The 20354-nt window shown below is 41.0% G+C and overlaps 1 protein-coding gene across 1 annotated transcript; it reads left to right on the top strand.

Moving 5' to 3' along the window:
• Nucleotides 1-9423: 9423 nt before the first annotated feature.
• SLC19A3 (solute carrier family 19 member 3) lies at nucleotides 9424-19908 on the top strand (the record flags this gene model as incomplete). The annotated part of the gene is made up of 5 exons (XM_080932819.1): nucleotides 9424-9573; nucleotides 12637-13444; nucleotides 16174-16366; nucleotides 18916-19057; nucleotides 19738-19908. 5 exons carry the CDS (start codon nucleotides 9424-9426, stop codon nucleotides 19906-19908), a joined length of 1464 nt encoding a protein of 487 aa, XP_080788945.1.
• Between the last annotated feature and the right edge of the window lie 446 nt (nucleotides 19909-20354).

Raw genomic sequence — 20354 nt, 5'->3', positions numbered from 1 at the left:
CCATGTGCTTGCATGAGAAGGAATGAGAAGGAATGAGAAATGGGCTCAGCTGTCATGGGCCAAGAGCTGGAAGGGATGTTTCCACGGCCAGTGCTCTTCCTGAGCTGTCTCACTGACATAGTCTTCTGTATTATGGGATGCAGAGCACAGCAGAAGCCAGGAGAAATATGACGATCAGATTTCAAAGTCAAGCTCTTTCCACTGACCCACACTGCCACAACACACTCAACCCCAATGGGGGGGGGGGGGGACAAGAGAAAACCAAACAAAACATAAAAACCCCAGCTTGGGAGAAGTTGCAGTTAAGAGAGATTAGAAGGTTTAATAACTTGTAGTTATTAAATGCTGAGTCAAGAAGAAATAAAGATAAACATGTTAATGATATTAAGTCACCAAGGAGGTTACTAGTCAAAGGGAGAGTCAGATGGAAAGAGATTCCACAGAATGGGCATATTAATAGGCAGGGACATTGAGTAATGTAAATTGGGATAACTGAAAGGAATTTCTATGAGAAAGGAATATTTTCCCTTCTCTAGGTAAAGCCTATTTGCGTATCTACAGAGAAATTTTTTTTTTCACGAAGCAATTGATTGCTACAATATGGAGTTATAAGGAAGATGGACCCATTTATACTTTTCCTTTTTCTAGAAACACAAGTTTCCCCACCGTCATTGCACAGTTTGCCCCAGGTCCTCACCCCGCCACATCCACAGCGAGGTTTGATTGGTTGGCCTTCAGCTCGCCTGCTCACCCCTTCTGTAGCTCGGTTAGTCGGACATCTCCCTGCAGTTGGGTCAAGCCATGGACACGGGGAGAAGAAGTATGATGGGAAAATGGCAAAGCCAATAAAAAGAGCAATGTGGTACATGATAAAACAGACCCCAAAGTGTGTGTGTGCGCGTGCGTGTGTCACATGCTTTCATGTGTCACATGCTTTCAGCACCACATGTAATTTGACAGTTGCTTTGAACCAAAGTGGAACCAGTTTTCTATTGAGCTTTTTAATATTTTATTGCCCTTAACTTATTTTTATTTTTTATTGCTTGTGGAGTATCTGGGCCTTGTTCATACCTTTTGAATCTGCGTGAAATGCTTCCCATCAGAGAAGATTGGAACTTGGCATGAAGGTTTTACCAGTGACTTTGAGGCTCCTTCCTAGTTTTCCGCACTGACAGTCCATTGTCCTTCAGAAAATAGGTTATTTTGATACTACCATTCAGAGCAAAGTGGGCATTGTTTTGAATTTGTACACTATTCTTATCATTGTGTTTGGAGAAGATCTGAGCCTAGGTGTTTGTTTTTTTCACCAGGATTTCACAGAGGTCAGGGGTGTGGGCTCTGGAGCATTCAGCCTTCTGGGAAGAGCCAGGATCATTGCCCAGGCAGTGCGGCTCTAGAGGAACCACCTTCCTCAGAAGCTGAAGGGACAGTCCAGCTGGCTTTGCTCTGCAACTCGATCGAAGGCGCAGAAGTGAGTCTAAGAGCGAGCCCCAAAGTCAGGACGCAGAAGAAAGAGGTACTTGGTCTATCTGAATCAATCTGAAGAGTGTCAAGGGGCCAGACTCAGGCTTCTTCATTTGTCGTAGATCTGACTTGTGTTAGTATTTCTATGCTACGTATTCTAGGACAAACCCAAACAGAAAGGCGGCTTTCGGTTTTCCATTTATGTAGAGGTCCCACTTTCATGTGAATTGGAATAACCACACTGTACCTGTAAGAAAAACTAAGGGCCAGCATAAACATGCTTTGAAGGAGTGAGGGGAGACTGCCTTCCTTTCATCATATCGACGATGTGCAACTTTCGCACAGAGAGCAGATTAAGTTTGTTTGTAATTATACCCCTCCTTGTAATTAACTCTTTGAGGTACAGGATATTTAATACCCCAGAAACTGCCCTCATAGATAGCTGCTCCCCCTTCCAGCTCCCGACCTCAGAGTTCTGGTTTCAATCAACATGAAGTATTGTAGTTTTGCCTGCTTAGGGACAGGTATGAATGAAATTGCTCAGCCTGTCCTTTTGAGTCTGGATTCCTTTATGGACCATAGTGTTTGAGGTTAATTTACTTTGTGAGCCTTATTTATATCAGTGAATCTTTGTTTGGGTATGACCTTCCATTGCTAACCTACACTTTATGAGTCTGCACTCCATAAATGTGGATTAAAAACTTACAGCCATCACCCCAACCGAGCTCTAGAGAAAGCTTTGTTTTCACCACAGGAACCTCCACATCCTCTGCTGCTCCTGTCCCCTCCCCTCACCCCCACACCAGGCAGCTGCCAATCTACTCCTTGTCTCCTTAGATCAGCCTGGCTTTCCTAAGACTCCATGTATGTTGGTGGGGCCCCATGAATAGAAAATCATGATTTACTATTCATTCTGGTCCTGCCCCTGTGTGGTCCTTCTAACTGCCGGTTGCTATTGGTTGCTGAAGTAGTCTGTGCTGCATATAAATTTCCTCGTTTAGTGGACCCTTCAGCCGTTTCTCACCACACCATGAAAGCATGCAGTTTCTTGGCCAGCTTGCCAGACGATGTCCCAAGAAGCTGGGACTGCTACGTCTTTTGGAAAAGCAATGCATACAGGTTCATTACCTTGAAATCCTTCCCAGCATTCCATATGCTTGCTCATCAGTTTTTAACCATCCAAGAAGTCATCATGGAGAGTTCTGATGTATGATTTCTGAGAGCTTCTGAAGAGTATCTCTCTGCACTTCTAGACAGCCACATTTTTTTAAGTGCTCAGATCTGCCCATCATTTTGGTTTTCAAGATAAAGTTTCATTTGTATAGACTTGACTGTTCTGGTACTGGCTCTGTGGACCAGGCTAGCCTTGAACTCACATTGATACCCCTGCCTTCTGTAGACCAGGCTGGACTTGAACTCATATTGATCCCCCTGCCTCTGCCTCCTGGGTGTTGGGTCTAAAGGCATGCATTACCACTGCATAGCCACCTGTTTATCTTTTGTCCCTGAGTTGTCAGCGTTTATTACACATTTTAAATGCCATTCCTTTGACAAACATGGGTATTAGAGTTGTTTTCTCATCTGTAGCTTCCCTTCCCAGTTTTTGAACAGATTCTTTGGATGAACAAATATGTCTGGGTTTTTGCTTTTACAAAATTCTATTCCTCACTTTTTTTTTTTTATTTTCAAGGTTAATCCTCTTTTTTTTTTTTTTTTTTTTTTTTTTTTTTGTTTCTTTCTTCCCCCTCCCCTTCCCCATTCCTTTGAAATATTTACCAGTTCCTAGTCTTTTAAGTTCTGTTTTCTTCTGGTTTGTTTATGATAGTGTTACACTTTACATATCAGATTGGTTTTTACCAACAGAGATAATGATAGTGAAAGGCATTTTAAAATTTGACTAGTCACAGCGAAAATACAGCTAAGGTAGAAATGTGTGGATTCATCTCCAATCCTGATTTTTACATCACATGAATCAACTTTGGCAGGGACTTGGCATCCTTTGTCCATGTCTGTCTCCCTCAGCAGGTTTGCCTTTGGGGAATCTGGAAGTTCCTTTTATGATCTGATATCAGTTCAAAGCAAATATTTGGATTTTTGCTAATCAGATTTCTAGCTTGTATCTGTCCAGTGAGGGGATTGACTGGTAATATTGAAAACCTGGAAGATGGGGTTCTTAGAGAACATAGCTGGCACACAAGGAAATATACATTACAGCACCATAGTGTCCACTTCCGGTATTCTTGGAAATGACAGAGTGGTAGGAGTGAGTGTGTGTGTGTGTGTGTGTGTGTGTGTGTGTGTGTTCAATTTTGGTTTTGTTCTGTTTTGATAAAAGAAACTCATGGAAGTGGAAAGCGACTTCTGGCTTTCTCTTGTAACCAGCCCACTTCCCCATGGGATCCTGGCAAGGGTGGGTGGGTGCTTCTTGTTTCTAAAAGAAGAAAAACCTTACTTTCTGCAATGTTGTGGAACTGAGATGTCAGCTTAGTTCATCTTGAAGTTAATGTGAAATTGGAGAACTTCAAATACTATTTCCTGATTTTTAGGAAAGGACATTTTAAGGCAGTGGTTAAAAAGAGAAGAACTAGAATACAGAACTAACAACTTTAAGAACTTGTCACCCAACTCTGATAACAAGGACTGCCACCACATAAGAGACATCTTCTCTGAGCACTGAAAGGAACCTTAAGAGAAGCTATCTGCCCAAATGTGATCATTGTCAAAACACAAGTAACTCTTAACACCTTACAAGAGATGAAGTTATGGGTTTCTTTGGGGTTTGCTTTGTTTATGTGTAGCTGGACTCTTTCAAGGTCGTGGACTCTTTTAAGGTCACACGTGCTGCCTTGTAGGAGCCACCAGTGCAAGGGCAGACATGGTGGTGTACTGTGTCCCAGTCAGAGGCAGGTGCTTTTTGTCATCAGGGTTGGTGGAACAGGTGAGACCGGCTGGTATCCCAAGAGAATGGGAGCAGAGCTGAGGCTGGGACTTACTATTCATTACTATTCATTCACCATCCCACCCCCACCCCCCCACCCCACCCTCCACTGAGGCCAAGACTTACTATTCATTGCTATTCATTCACCTCCTCCTCCCCCTGTGCTGTGAGCTGAGCCTCATCTCTCCTTCTGTAAAATCCTTCGCTCTGTCATAACTTTAGCTGCCCTGGGACGGAACTAGAAGAAATGGCTGATGAAATTCATCTTGTGTGTTGCAATCCCTGAGTCTTCACTGATGGAATGTTTGCTCGCTGTTTTAAATCTGAGAATTGTGATTTTGCTTAGGCAATGTTTTGTTTTTCCTTCCTTCCTTCCTTCCTTCCTTCCTTCCTTCCTTCCTTCCTTCCCTTCTCTTCCCTTCCCTTCCTCCTCCTCTTTCACCTCCCTGCTTCCTCCTCCTGCTTCTGTTTTCTTTTTTTACTACAGCCCACACAGTATTCTTGTACCTTAAAAAAAAAAAAAAAAAAAAAGAGTTTTGAGGTTTATGATTAATGGATGAGGACAACCTGCTGTGGAGCAACTCTGTAAAGGATTAGCATGTTTGAAAAGCACAGGAAGTGAAGGGGAAAGGTAAGCTTGCTTTGCAGTAGAACTCCCTTATAATACCAAATGAGTTCATGACCTCAAGTCACATGAGTAAAGCAAACAGAACTTGAAATGGTACTTTAAGGATGGGATGATAGGCTGACCAGAGGAGTATGATAAATGGGAATATGAAAGAGTACTGTAGTTCTGTGTGATATTCTCTCTCTCTCTCTCTCTCTCTCTCTCTCTCTCTGTGTGTGTGTGTGTGTGTGTGCACAAGAGAGAGGGAGAGAGAGAGAGAGAGAGAGAGCTTTCATGCCCCACAGCCTACATCAGAGGATAGTCTTGTGGAGTTGGTTCTCTCCTTCCACTTCTATGAAGGGTCCAGGGATCAAACTCAGGATCCAAATTTGCATGGCCAGTGCCTTTGCTACATGAGCAATCACCTCACAGGCCTCCACATCTATATAGAGGGTGTGTCTCTCCAGAACCACATAGGTATTCTAGGATGATTTGCCCCACTGTGCTTTTGAGGAATATATATACACACTTAAAGCTCTTTCCTCTTCAACTGCTCAGCCTGTCTCCTGTCACTCACATGTGTCATTGCTGGTGTATTTGTTTGTTATTAAAATAAGCCAAGGCTACAGAGGGGCAAGTCCTCATCCACTCTGCAGTGAACTCTACTTATAATAATTTTACATCTTCTTTAAAAAATCCTATTCATGAGCATTAAATTCTTTCATATACCACATTCAGAAAAACGGTGTCCTAAAATAAACCGGAATTGGAGTTTTGAAAATATGCCTGGGCTTTGTCAGCGTGGATGAGAATAGGCTAGTTAGTGAAGCTGGAATTGTAAAACCCAAGTCCAAGTTCATGTTCTATCCTCTTGTTTCCTTTCTATAAAAGGGGGAAAAACAGCGGAGGCTGTAGATCAGTTAGTAGATTGCTTGTCTGGTATACATGGTCTGAGTTCACAACCTAGCACCATACAAAGCCAGACAGTACACTCAAAGGTTTAGAAGCAGGAGGATCAGAAGTTCAAGGCCATCTTTAGCTGCGTAAGCAGTTAAGACCAGCCTGAGCTACACAAGGCTCTCTCAAAAACTAAACTCAGTAAAAACTGGGTTAAATGAGATCGAAACTACCTTTTTCTCTACAAAATTAATTTCCCCAATGTAAAAAATCTTTGCAAAGAGATCTGGCCTTTCATGGATACAAATAGAAAGTGGGGAACTCCCAGGAAAGTGATACGGTACTTGTGTGTATTCTTTATGCCCTGTATGTCTTACCCTGACATCTTCCCTTTCCACCCCCATTGTCCACATAGACTATAGTTGCTGTCTTGTTATATTCATCCCCTTTCATCCTTGAGGGCTTACTGTCTGTGAGGCACTTTCTAACCACTTAGAGTAATGAACCACACAACATGCCCTAAAACTTTGTGAGTTTTACGCTCTAGGGGCATATTTTATGCTGCCTCTCCAGCTAACTGAAGTTGGACCATAAGGAGTCAAGAGTTAAAGAATCCATGGTCAGTTTAGCAGCCCAGGAAACCAAAGACATAGTCCCAAGTCTCTGAGATAGTCTCTGACATAGTCCCAACTCTCTTATAGTCAACAGTCAAATTCATGGGCAGTAGAGATTGTATGTTCTTCCCATGGCAAATGGCACACTATTACAACCAGCCTTCTAACATCGGTAATTGGCAACTTAAAATAACTGTTCCAATAAGACCACTAATAAAGTAAGGAGGGAGTTCCCAACAGACTTGACAGAATGTCAAGAAATGAAGAAAAGAACGCCCATGTTTTCTGTACTGAGGGAATAAGTTGAGAGTGGTTAACTCAAGTGAGTCCTTGACAGAGTTTCTACAGTGTCAGCATTGCTCACGGTTGGAATCATTTTCCAAAATATCAATCATCCTACTTTCTAAGCTGGAAAAACCAGGGTGTTGTAGACACAAATGAAAATATTGAGTTTACTTAAGTTAATAAAAAAAAGTTTCATAGCAGTTTAGAGAAATTGTAAAAGGTCGAGTGAGGACAAGATCTGGTGTGACTGAATAGGCACCTCTGCCTAGACAGCTGAAATTCTGCTCAGGTGGCCCACCCATCTGGGATGAGTGCCCACTTGACTTGTGGAGACAACTCAAAATTCAAGTTTGAAAGTTTTATGTATTAAACCACACTGTCATGAATTACCTTGGAATTACAATTACTATGATGCTTTTAGAATTACAATTACTATGGTGAGAAAATACAAAGGGAAAAAAAGGCATCATACCTTTGGCTATTCCTGGTTGTCAACTTGACTATATCTGGAATGAACGATAATCCAGAATTGGAGGGCTCACCTGTGACCCAGATCTTGAGGCTGGAAGACACAAGTTTCTGACCTGGATCTTGGCGTGGAGATCTTGAGGCATAGTGGCTATGAAAAGCTTAGGACCAGGAAAGATAGTGGAGCCTTTAATCTCAGGAGACTGAGGCAAGGAGATCTCTAAATTCAAGGTCAGCCTGGGACAAGCAAGTCCTAGATCCAGGCCTGGTGGTACACACCTTTAATCTGGAGCACTGCTTCTGCTGGAGGCCTACTTAAGGACATTGGAAGGAGGAAGATTCGCTCTTCTTTGCCTGTTTTCACTCATCTGCCAGCATATCTGTTGGAACCTACTCCTACAAAAGACCAGCTGAATCAGCTAGCCTCGTGGAACAGAGCAACTGCTGGAGTCTCAGATTTCCCAGCCACAGCTTTTCATTGTTGGGTTAATTGGACTACAGACTGTAAGTCATCACAATAAATTGCCTCAATATAGACAGACATTCGATAAGTTCCATGACTCTAGAGAGTCCTGACTAATGCCCATAGACAGTTACCTTCCTATATAGATTATCTCAAAAAGTAACCAAAATAGAAACCACCAAAAAAAAAAAAAAAAAAAAAAAAAAAAGGTCTCTTAACAGAAAAGTTTGATCTCAGATGTGAAGAAATGATAAACTTCTCATGCTCAGCTCACCCATGAAGGGGGGAGGGGAAAATAATATAAAGCTGGTTGTGTTTGCTGTTTACTTTCTGGGCAGTGACTACGGTCTTCTTGTGCTTTGTGTCAGAACTTTGAACTTCAAAGGGTATCAACACTAGGGACAATGTGAAGAATGAACACCCCTCCCCTGTGAATAATCTGCAGCTACACATTTAGAGAAGAGTGGAGACACGTGGGAAGGAGAATGATAGTCTTAGAAGCCGTGTCCCCCACTCCCAAATACAGCTGGCACCAGTGGAAAACAAAAGGACAGGGTGGGGATATGGGAGAACATTAGTTAGATCTTTATCCAGTTAATTTCTCTAAATACTTTTTTATTTTATTTACTATTAACATGGGGTGGGTGGAGGCAGATACATGCTATGGTGTACTTGTAGAGTCTTGAGGTCAGAGGCCAACTCTCAGGAGACAGTTCTGGACTTCCACCTTGCTAGGGATGGGCCACTTGTTTCTCCTGTGCTGTGTACTACAGGCTGGCTGGCCTGTGAGCTTCTGGGCAGTTCTCCTATGTCTGCTGGCTCTCTCAAGGTAAGAGATCTGGGTGTTACAGCTGCTTGCCTCCACATGCAGTTTGATGACTCAAGACTTTAATTCCGGAGTTTGGGAGGCAGAAGCTGGTGGATCTCTGAGTTCAAGGCCAGCCTGGCCTACAGTGAGTTCCAGGTCTAGCAGAGGCTGCAGAGAGAAACACTGTCTCAAAAAAATAAATAAATAAAAAATAAAAAAACAAACAAACAAAAACCAGCCAGGGAGCAGCAGGTGGTGTCGGGGCTAAGCAGATCAAAGTATCAGGATTGTTTGGCTAAGCCATCCAAAATGGTTCCCAATTGATTTTTCTAAATGAAGAATTTGGAATTCTTCAAAGATGGAGAAACCTAACAGACATTTCAGTTGCTTGTTATACAACCAGTAAGACTCCAGTCTAGGGGCAGCCTGGGTCGAAAGAAATCTATAATAATGTCAGTGGGTGTGATAGAAATTCTGGAATCCATGCAAAGTGGTGCAGGCAGACACAGAGGCTTGTTCATCTGGAAGCACTTCCCCTCTGGTAACTTGACTCAGCTTCATTAGCTGGTCTCTTACTTAGGATCAAGCATGTACTACCCTACCAATCATGGTTTACTAGGAGATTAGCTGCCCATCCTCTGAGAAAACACTGAAGAAATCCAATTCCCTCCAGCAATAACAAAAAGGGGGGCTCTGAGAAGAGGGCGCTCACTTTGGAAATGTGTATTACGTAATTCACTACTTACTTTTCAAACTCTATAGCACTTGGATGGATAAACGTCATGTTTTTATAAATGTGTAGAAATAACCTGTTTTGATGCAAGATGCCAGAGAAGGGTGAGCGGGCTTAACTTTCGCTTTGTTTCCATTTGACCAGCCATGAATTGCTGCAGGACTCCACCAAGCAACTCTTGGGTTTATCCCACTGTGATTCTCTGCTTGTTTGGATTTTTCTCCATGTTCAGGCCCTCAGAATCTTTCTTAATCCCATTTTTGTCTGGACCCAGTAAGAATTTTACCAGCACAGAGGTAAGCTGATGGGTACATATCTTAATAGGGGTTAATTTCACAGGACTTGAACAAGGTGGTAGGGACATCATTCAAATTATACCAGGAAGGAAAAAAGTTATGAATTCCACTGAACCTCTATTTTCACAGAATCTATTACATAATAGAACTTCCCCCTTCCTCATAACACATAAAACATTAACCCAAACACATAACATGAATGAAGAATATTTTAAATTTCAGAGTTTTGATGTTAGTCTTTCAGGTCTCCATTGTTCTATCACATTTACCATAAAGTGAAGTTGTTCTCTACCCTAGAATTGCCTGATGGGAAACCAGTAGACTGTGGTATAAACAGGATGTAATAAGAAAGTGTAATACAATCCCATGTCATGTTTAGTGACTGATGTACATGCCCCCAGCATTCCAACTGTAGTTCACTATAATTAAGACCATGACATTTTAGAGAACTCCTGTCCTTCAGTAACACTGCAGCCAGCACCACACCCCAATATTTACTTATGCATTTATGTGCTATCAGTGTGAATAAACCTACTGCTCTGCTGCTCATAAAAATGTAACATACAGGGACTGGAGAGATGGCTCAGTCTTTTAAGAGCACTGGCTACTCATCCAGAGGACCTGGGTTTGATTCCCATCACCCGCATGACAACTCACAACTGTCTATAACTCCAGTTTCAAGGGATCTGGCACCTTCACACAGTTGTAAATGCAGGCAAAATACCAGTGCACATAAAAAGAAACATATCTTAAAATTATATATATAATACACATTTTAGATTCTGCTTTTAATTCACTTTAGGATGATGTAATGAAAGCTACGAAACATACTGTTTCAGCCTAACATCTGCATAAAATTGACTTTAACATCCTCCTTTTGAAAGTGTTCAAGTTTCTGGTTAACTGAAGTAAGACATAAATCCCTGGTGAATGGTGATTGATTATGTATAATATACACTTATACAGTATGTAATATAAAACTCAATAATGATGCTAAATGGCCGTTACTGTCTATGCATTTTACCGCTACTTTTATTGTTGTCTTAAGGCATCTTTTTATTTTTACTTAGCAAAAATAAATGTACCATGCAACATCAGCATCAGCCCATACATCCTATAGTTACTGCTTCTTTCAGTTGCATCACATTCTCTTGTGTTTAAGTTAATCTCATGTTTTACTTACAGTATTTATCTCGATACTATACATCACATAGCTGAGCTGTATAGTGGATTATACCACCTGAGTTTCTGGGTGTGTACTCTACAAAGCTTCTGCAATAAATAAAATTAGCCACATATATCAACAACACATGGTTATATTTCTTTGTGACTCTGCTCAGTTTTCAAGAACTATTTAGCAGCAGGTGTGATATAAACAGATTTACTTCCTAATCTACTTCTCTTCCCAGAAGACCAAATTCTCTTACCTAAAAAGATACTTCCTAGTGGGCATGGCAGCACACGCCTTTAATCCCAGCACTCAGGAAGCAGAGACAGAGGCAGATGGATTTCTGTGACATTGAGGTCAGTCTGGTCTACACAGCCTGTTCCAGTTTTGTCAGGAACGCATCCCTCTCTTCCAGTCTTTCCCTCTATCTAAAAAGATACAAGAAGAAAATGCACTAACCCCACTAAAAATCACTGAGCTGGTTTACTATCTCCAGTCACAACAATGAAAATGTTGTATGGAAGGTAACGTCATCTTGAAAGCTAAGTGGTACTGGATTATCAATAGGAAAATGGCAAAGAAAAAGTCAAGCAAATGACAATGGCTTCAGAGTTTCTTGGACTGAAGCATGTCACATTTAAGACAAAAGTCAGAGATGGGGCAGAATCAACTCAACGTGCCCATCAGGTTTGTGTCTGCATACACTATGGACAAGAGAGTAAATCCTTCTTCAGAAACGTAGGTTAGTTGTGGGCCCTCCTGTGACCTTGGTGAGTCTACTTGTCAAGGAGGGAGAGTTCAGAAATCCAAGACACTGAATCTTACCCATCATACTTAAGAATCATTCACAATCTTTTGAGTGTTTTCTACCCATGAAACTCGAGTGTCCATGTGTTTGCCATGAGATAGTGATGTGACCCACATTGAACTCAACCTACCAGTGACATCTACAGCCATGGATAGGGTGAGAGGAGCTTTGAGCCCAGCAAATTTAAACAGGAAGGAAATGAAGTACTTAACTGTTCCTACTTAGTCATTTGACAAAACTGTTTACTCTTGCTCCCAATGTGTGTGTGTGTGTGTGTGTGTGTGTGTGTGTGTGTGTGTGTGTGTGTGTGCCCAGATTTCAGACAGGTGGGAGGCAGTGGTGGAGCAAGTAAAGAGAGGTGTTCTACTGTTTACGATGAGAACCCTATACCACATGTTGCCAATCTTTGTATAAGAGTAGTTTGGGATTTTTTTCAATTTATTCATTTTTATTCATGTCCATTGGTATTTTGCCTGCATGTGTGTTTGTATGATGGTATTGGATACCCTAGAACTGTGAGTTACAGAGAGTTGTGATCTGCCATGAGGGTGTTGGGAACTGGGCCTGAGTCCTCTGAAAGAGCAGCCAGTGCTCTTAACTGTTGAGCCATCTCTCCAGCCCCCTAAGTTGGGATTTTTTTTTTATAAGAACTTGGAAAACTCAGAAGTTCAGAGCATTTTTGTTTAAACTTAACTTGAAAAGTTTTAACTAATTTATTCAACCATTACATGTTACTTAAATTTGTTATTTAGTCCAAAGGACATATCTCTCTAGAACTCTTCTACTGGGATATACCTAAGTATGTAAATTGCTTAGAGTTTTTGGATTTTTTTTTTTCCTTTTCTTTCTCTCCCTAACAACTCCATGGTGGTTTATTTTTGTTGTTTTCATTTAACGACAACACTAGTTTTTTTTTGTTTTTTTTTTGTTTTTTTTTTTTTTTATTAATTTACCTGTAGATCAGGTAAATTATCTTTCCATCTAACATGAAGAATGATTAGATATGACTTTGAGGTACAAATCGGTTACTACATGTCCTTTTGAGATGTGTTGTGCTTCTGATCACACCTACTTATCAAATCCACAGATGACGAATGAGATTCTTCCTGTTTGGACGTACTCTTACCTGGCAATGCTGCCACCTGTGTTTGTCCTCACCGACTACCTGCGCTACAAACCAGTCATCATGGTACACGTTGTGGCCTTCGCCATTAGCTATCTGTTTCTCTTGTTTGGCCAAGGTGTGATGCTCATGCAGACAGCTGAGTTCTTTTTTGGGGTTGTCTCAGCCACGGAAATAGCCTACTTTTCCTACATATACAGCATGGTCAGCCCAGAGCACTATCAGAAGGTTAGCAGCTACTGTCGGAGTATCACGCTGGTGGCCTACACAGCAGGCTCGGTGCTAGCTCAACTCCTTGTCTCCCTGACGAACCTGCCATACTCTATCCTTTTTTTTATATCCTTGGCCTGTGTCTCTGTGGCTTTCTTTTTCTCACTTTTTCTACCAATGCCTAAGAAGAGCATGTTTTTCCATACAAAGTCTGACAGAGAAGCTTGTCCAAAGCCACTGGAACAATGTACTGACCTTAAGAAAGCTCAGAACAACAGAGTCCACCCAGAATTGTGTGCCAATTCAGGGAATCTAGAGGACAGTGAGGCGAGCAACCTGGAGCCAAAAACTTCAGCTTTGAGACACTTTGTGCATTGGTTCCAGGACCTGAAGGAGTGCTACTCCTCAAAGCACCTTGTTTACTGGTCCCTGTGGTGGGCTTTTGCCACAGCAGGTTATAACCAAATCTTAAACTATGTTCAAGTCCTATGGGAACACAAGGCACCCTCCCAAGACTCATCCATCTACAATGGAGCAGTAGAGGCCATAGCTACATTTGGAGGTAAGTGGACATCTCTCTTCTCCACATACTCCAGATGCTAAACTTCTCCACAGTGGTTAATTAGCTATAACCAGAAAGTAGAGTGATTTTTTTTTAGTTGAGGGAAGGGGTATACATACACATGGATACATATCTGTGTTTGCATATAGGCCAGAGGAGGGCATCGGGTGTCCCCTAAAACAGGGTTCCTCACTGAGCCCAGAGCTAGGCTAGTGGCCAGCAAGCCACAATAATCCTCCTGTCCCCACTCTTTACAGCACTGGGCTTACAGGTAACACACATCCAACATTTTACAGGTTCTCTGGAGATTTGAACTCAGGTCATCAAGTGTCTATAACAAGTCCTCTTACCCACTAATCCATCTTCCCACTCAAAAATAGAAGTCACTGGAAAAATAAGAGTACAAGAATTTTTATACTATATGTTGCAGTTACACATAACTCAAGAATAAAGCTAAGAATGAGTAGTACATTTCTAGTACAATCCATAGATCTTATTAAAATAAGTGTTGATAACATGCCCTGTTCCTTCAGTAGTATGTTAACACATTTTAAGGTTTGATAATTTGTTTTATTGTTAGTTTAAAGATGAGTGGCATCAATATACCTTCTATTTTTATCCTATCTCTCTCTCTCTCTCTCTCTCTCTCTCTCTCTCTCTCTCTGTGTGTGTGTGTGTGTGTGTGTGTGTGTGTGTGTGTGTGTGTGAACATGTAGGTACATTTGAAGGCCAAAGAACAGCTTTAATATCACCCTTTGGGTCGATCCATTTTTTTTTCTTTTTCTTTTTTTAAGCAGGGTTTCTCATTGGCCTATATCTCACTAAATAGACCAAACTATCTGGTCAGATTCTTCTAGAGATCCACTTGTGCCATTGCTGGGAATACAATATACTACCTAGCTTCTTATGTGGATTCTGGGACTTAAATTCAGGTTTTCATGGTTGCAAGGCAAAAACTCCACTCACTATGCTAACCCAGCCTGCTTTTGTTTGGTGTTTTGTTTATTTTATTTTATTTTTTTGAGACAGAGTTTCACAACCCAACTTTGGCTGTCCTAGGACTCACTCTGTAGACCAAACTGGCCTTGAATTCTGAAATAAATCTGTCTGCCTCCACCTCCCATGTGCTGTTATTAAAAGCATAAGCCAACAACCCTGGTCTGTTTTAGTCTTTATAGGCTTGTGTACAAGTGTGTTGGGCACATTTCCCCCTGTGCCCCTTCCATTCCCTTTCTAGTTGTTTGATGTCTTATTTAGTGTTTTAAAATCAGTGCATCATAGATCCAGATCCTCTGTCTGCCATAGAACAGCAAAGCCTTTCCTCCCATTCTGTAGGCAGCATCCTCTGCTTCCCTTCACCCTGCAGACACCTTGAATTTCACACAATCTCACTTGTTGACTGTCTCGCCCTTATTTCCTGAACTACTAGAGTCAAGACCCTTTCTAACATTGAAAGGAAAGAGAAAGTGCAGAATTTGTATTATTAACTCTAGAAAATACATGAAATTTTCCAGACTCTTACCCACAGAGTCTTCCCAGGGACCTTCACAACACTAGGCTGCACACCACCTATTTTCACATTTCAAAAATTACATAATTTCCATGATGTTACATTCAGGATTCTAATATCAAAAAGAAATTTGCCTTTGAAGCACACTGTGCAATAAATATTTATGTAGTCATAAATGGAAATGTTACATGAGACTTTGAAGATGTGGTTTAGGAAGTGGGATATTTTTCCACACCTTCCGCTACAGAAAGCTTCAGAAATGCACGTAGCCTCTGGGTTGTTATTGTTTCCTTCTCGGAAGGCTTTAGCCAACTCCTGAAAGCCGAGGCTGAGGCAGAATTGAATCACTGAAAGTATTGCTTTTATGGCAATTCTTGGGGAGAGCTATTCTAAAAGAGACAGTTCCAACATAGAACACCTACCAAAAAATAACCAACCAGTTGTCAATAATTCGAGCCCTTTTTTCAGTTAAAGGGAAGCCTGGTTGCTAACTGGTAACTTTTTAAAACTCTGTGCATCAGCACAGGTCCTTTTGTCCAAAGTCTCAAGATCAGGTCTGCTGGAGCAGGAGGATCACTTGAGCCCAGGAGTTCATGGGCAATGTAAGGAGATGCCCATGGTCCCCTAGGTCTAGGAAAGATGGGAATACAGGAAGGAAGGAAAGAAGGAAGGACAGAAAGGAGGAAGGACAGAAAGAAGGAAGGAAGGAAGGACAGAAAGAAGGAAGGAAGGAAGGACAGAAGGAAGGAAAAGAGGAAGGAAGGAAGGAGGGAAGGAAGGTGGGAAGAAAGGAAGGAAGACAACTGAGATACCTATTGCTCCAAAACATACAATTTAAAACAATAGAACAACTTTACTTCCAAGGCATCTGTATGCTATCCTGGGAATCTTTTAAATGACTAGGGTACTGTGTGCACCCCACACTGCTGTGCTTAGGCTTTTCTGTCCCTTCTGCCTGATAAGCAGTTAATGCTAATTAAAAGCATTAATGGTAAACTGGGTTTAAAACAAATAGGAAGTAAGAAGAAAAAGAAAACTCGAAAGAAAAAGTCCTTTTAGAAATAAAAATCTCCATTTAAGTAGATCACATGGTTGTTTGTGAAATGGTATGTTCATCTTTAGAATTGCTTGGATCTGAGTTCTGTCTGCCTGCTTGGAGTGTTGCTGTTTACTTCCTGCAAAGCCAATAGCTTGATTCTTGCCCATTGTCTACTTCCAGGAGCTCTGGCTTCATTCTCAGTGGGCTATCTGAAGGTCAGCTGGGACCTTCCAGGAGAGCTGGGTCTGGCTGTCTTCTCGGCTGTCATCGCAGGATCTCTGTTTCTCATGACTTACACACTCAGCATCTGGGTGTGCTATGCTGGCTATCTACTGGTCAAGTCTAGCTATTCCTTTCTTATAACCATTGCTGTGTAAGTATCACCTACCACTCCTCCTTACTCTTTCCAGGTTCCAAACGACCCTCTGGGAACTTCAGGAGGATTTTAGTCAATTGCAATGTTAAATGTTAACTACATATTGAATGGAATTCAGTGAAGCCACCTTCTTGGTTAGCTGAACAGAGTTGAGTCATCGAAGGAAGAAATATGGGTGCCATGGGAACAAAAAGCAAGGGTCCATGATCTCCTTTTGATTTCTTTATACTTCTAATGATGTTTTTCACAATAAGGTCCAGTGTTATTTAATTTCAAATGCACTGGTTTAGATTTTTATGCTTAGGCTCATTTAGTTGTGTGAGAAGTTCTAAGCACATACTTTTCTGGGAATAAAACGTTCTGGGGAAAGTTATAACGAGTTGGGCTCGGGGGTAGAGGTGCGGGGAGCATGAAGCAAAGATTATAAGAAAACTTCAGCTTCACTAATTCTTGGGACTGTGTCCGTTTGAATAATTTTTAAAATAAGGTCTCTGAAAGTCAGAGTTTCCTTTAATACTTATACCTTCTTTTTATGAGGTTTTTTTTTTTTTTTTTTGTTTTTTTTTTAAAGAAAGAAATTACTTAAAAGCATGGGATGTGTATATATATTTATATGGGTACAGTTAAAACTAGTTACAAGGAATTGTCTTTGGGAGCAGGCTATGAGGCTCAGTTGTTAACATGCCTGGCCCATATGCAGAATTTCTAGCAGTACATACACAGACATGGTAGAACATCCCTGTTATTCAGATCACAGGAGGTAAAGGAAGGAGGATCAGAAGCTCAAGGCCATCCTTGTTGAAACAGCAAGCTTGCAGCCAGCCTGGGCCATATGCATCTTGTCTCAGAGAAGGTGGAGAGAAGAGTGTATGTAGTTAGTGTCCTTTGGTGTTAGCCAAAAAAGAGATGAGAAATGTGCATTTTGGTTTCAGGATACATCTGAGAAAGCTTTATCAAGTTTCTTTATTAAGGTTTTATTTTATTCTTTTAAGATTTATTTCATTTATATGAGTACTCTGTCACTGTCAACATTCACACCAGAAGAGGGCATCAGATCCCATTACAGATGGTTGTGAGCCACCATGTGGTTGCTGGGAATTGAACTCAGGACCTCTGGAAGAGCAGTCAGTGCTCTCAACCACTGAGCCATCGCTCCATCTCTTTAAGATTTTGTTTTTACCTTATGTATAGGAGTGCTTTTGCCTGCATGTATGCAGGTCTACAAGTGCAGTACTTGAAGAGGTCAGAGGATCTCACGGGATGCCCTGAAACTGGAGTTACTGACGGTAGTGAGCAGCCTTGTGGGTGCTGGGAATCAAACCCTGATCCTCGGGAAGAACAGCCAGTGCTCTTAACCTGTATGCCCTCTCTCCAGTCCCTCAAGTTTCATTTTTAATTTGTGAAAAAGAAAATTTGATAAACAATAATACATTGGAATGTGAGTCCCAAGGCAGAGATCATGAGAAAATGCAGGTGTCACTAGTTAGCAAATGTTCCTGGTTTCATTTCTATTGCTGTGACAGATACTTTGGCAAAAATCAACAGTGTCATTTAAATCCATGATCGAGAGCAGAGAAAACTAATGTATTCTTGCTTCTTGTCCTCGGCTTTCTCCTCTGTTCAGCTCCCCTCCCTAGGGACTGGCGCCACTCTCATTAATCCAGACATCCAGATACAAGTTCCCAGGCTAACCTAATCTAGATAGACTCTCTTTAAGACTCTATTTCCAGGTGATCCTAAGTTGTATCAAGTGGGTAACTGAAAATCAATCATCACAGAAAGCTAAATGTTTTTTACTGAAATATCTTGGTTTAATGAATCAAACTTAAATGTCTAGCTTCATTTTTTATAATGAGTATTGAAAGGTAGAACTATTCTTATTCCTTTGCACTTAAAACACTTAGAATCCAAAGTCTTTTATCTTCATTCTAAGAAATGTAGTCAGACTTTGAAATCTCTGTAGTTAAAAACTAATTGTAGATTCAGTCCGTGGCACAAACAACCATGGTCTATAACTTCCAATGAACAATCACCTACCATGCCTTCTGAATGTAGGACATCAACAATCAACTGAATATGTATTTTAAATTCCTCAGATTACATGATGTTTGTATCTTTATAAAACTTCATTGCAAACATGTGTGAAAGCAACTTACATTCAGTATTCTCAAGTTATGAGATGTCAACATTTAAGTTCACAGTGTCTTAATGGAGCCTTTAGAGATATACTTAAATTTTTCCTTTGCTTCATCTGTTTATCTATACTGGAGAAGAGTTAGGTAGGACATGCCTTAATATCACTGTTTTTGACTCTTTTGTTCTGTTCTGGTTTCTTGTTTGGTTTTTAACACAAGGTCTCATGCATGCCAATGGTGATCTTGAATTTGCTATCTGGCCAAGAATGGCCTTGAATTTGTCCTGCTTCCTGAATGCTAGTATTATAGGTATTATAGGAGCTCACCACCATGCCCAGTTTTAGTTTCTGTTCTTTAGATAAGAATTTTATGTATGCTATGGTTAAATGCTAACTCGACATTCAATGACAGCTTTCAGATTGCAGTTAACCTGAGCTTAGAACGTTATGCCCTGGTGTTTGGCATAGACACCTTTATTGCCTTGGTGATTCAGACCATCATGACTATGATTGTGGTAGATCAAAGAGGGCTCCAATTGCCAGTCACTACTCAGGTAAGCTGCAGGAGTTCTGCTACCTATTACTATGTTATAGTAACTGTGGGTAGGTAATAGGTATGTACTAACTCTGTTTATATAGGTATATACTAACTCTGTATAAGTAATAATTAACTCTGTTACATACTACTATGTTAACCTAATATTATGTTACTACTGACATAGTAACCAGGAATATAGAATAACTAGGTTGCCTCCAAGATGTCTTAATCTTAAAACTAGCAATTTCGAAGGCTTTTTAAGAATTCTTCAATTATAAACAATTTTAAGTATGCAGCCCTTATTTATGACACCAACTAAATATATAGCAACGTGTTTCATATCTACTTTAAGAAGGTGGGTAAGAAGTAAACTCTGCATTTAAAAGTCATTATTAGATACTGGTATATAACGCTGAACCAGTCTTCAAACGTGGACATGTGGACAGAGCCCTGAAATCTGGGGTTTTTCTCTACCACTGCTGGAGTAGCTAAGATTTCAACCTAAGCATTCTGCTGCAAAGCCAGACCCTTAGTCACTGCACTACATGCTTACATTATCAAGCTTGGTTCATTTGAGATATTAGAAGGTAGTCGGTAGTCAGATGACGCATAATCCAATCAAGAAAAGAAGATTGTTATATGTTACCAATGACATAAGTGGTCAGATTTAATAAATGGCTAATTGTTTTCTTCCAGTTTTTAGTTTATGGGAGTTACTTCGCTGTCATTGCGGGAGTCTTCCTAATGAGAAGCATATACATTCTCTACTCAGCTAAGTGCCGAAAGGGCGTGCAGAACCTTGTTACCACCCAGAGCCCCGATGAGCCACAACTACAAGAGCCAAGAGATGTGTCAACAAAGTTCTGACCCAATTACATTGACTGCAGTCACAAAAGGGTAGGATTTAAAAATGGGCAGCCAAAAGTGCTTTGCCACACACAGGAACACTCAGTACAGATTCCAAAACCACAACCAAACTTCAGCCTCAGGCTAACTACCCAGCTAACTGAAAGCACTCTATATATGGCCATGACAGCTATATTAGTTACCTCCTTGATGCTATGACAAAATATCTAACACAAAGCAACTCAAGAGAGGAACTCAGTGGTTCAGATCACAGTTTAGAGGGATGCATTCCATTATGAGAGGAAGACACGAATGCAGGACCAAGGAGCTACTGGACACATTGCATCTTCAATCAGGAAGTAAAGAACAATGAAACCTGGTGTTCAAATCACTGTCTCTTTTTTATTCAGCATACCATCCCAGCCAAGGGGATGGTGCCGACCACATTTACAGTGAGTCTTCCCACC

This window comes from Micromys minutus (genome assembly GCF_963924665.1).
Source record: "Micromys minutus genome assembly, chromosome: 19".
Classification (NCBI taxonomy): domain Eukaryota; kingdom Metazoa; phylum Chordata; class Mammalia; order Rodentia; family Muridae; genus Micromys; species Micromys minutus.
Note: the sequence above shows the minus strand (reverse complement) of the source record. Positions and strands in the feature narration are given on the sequence as shown.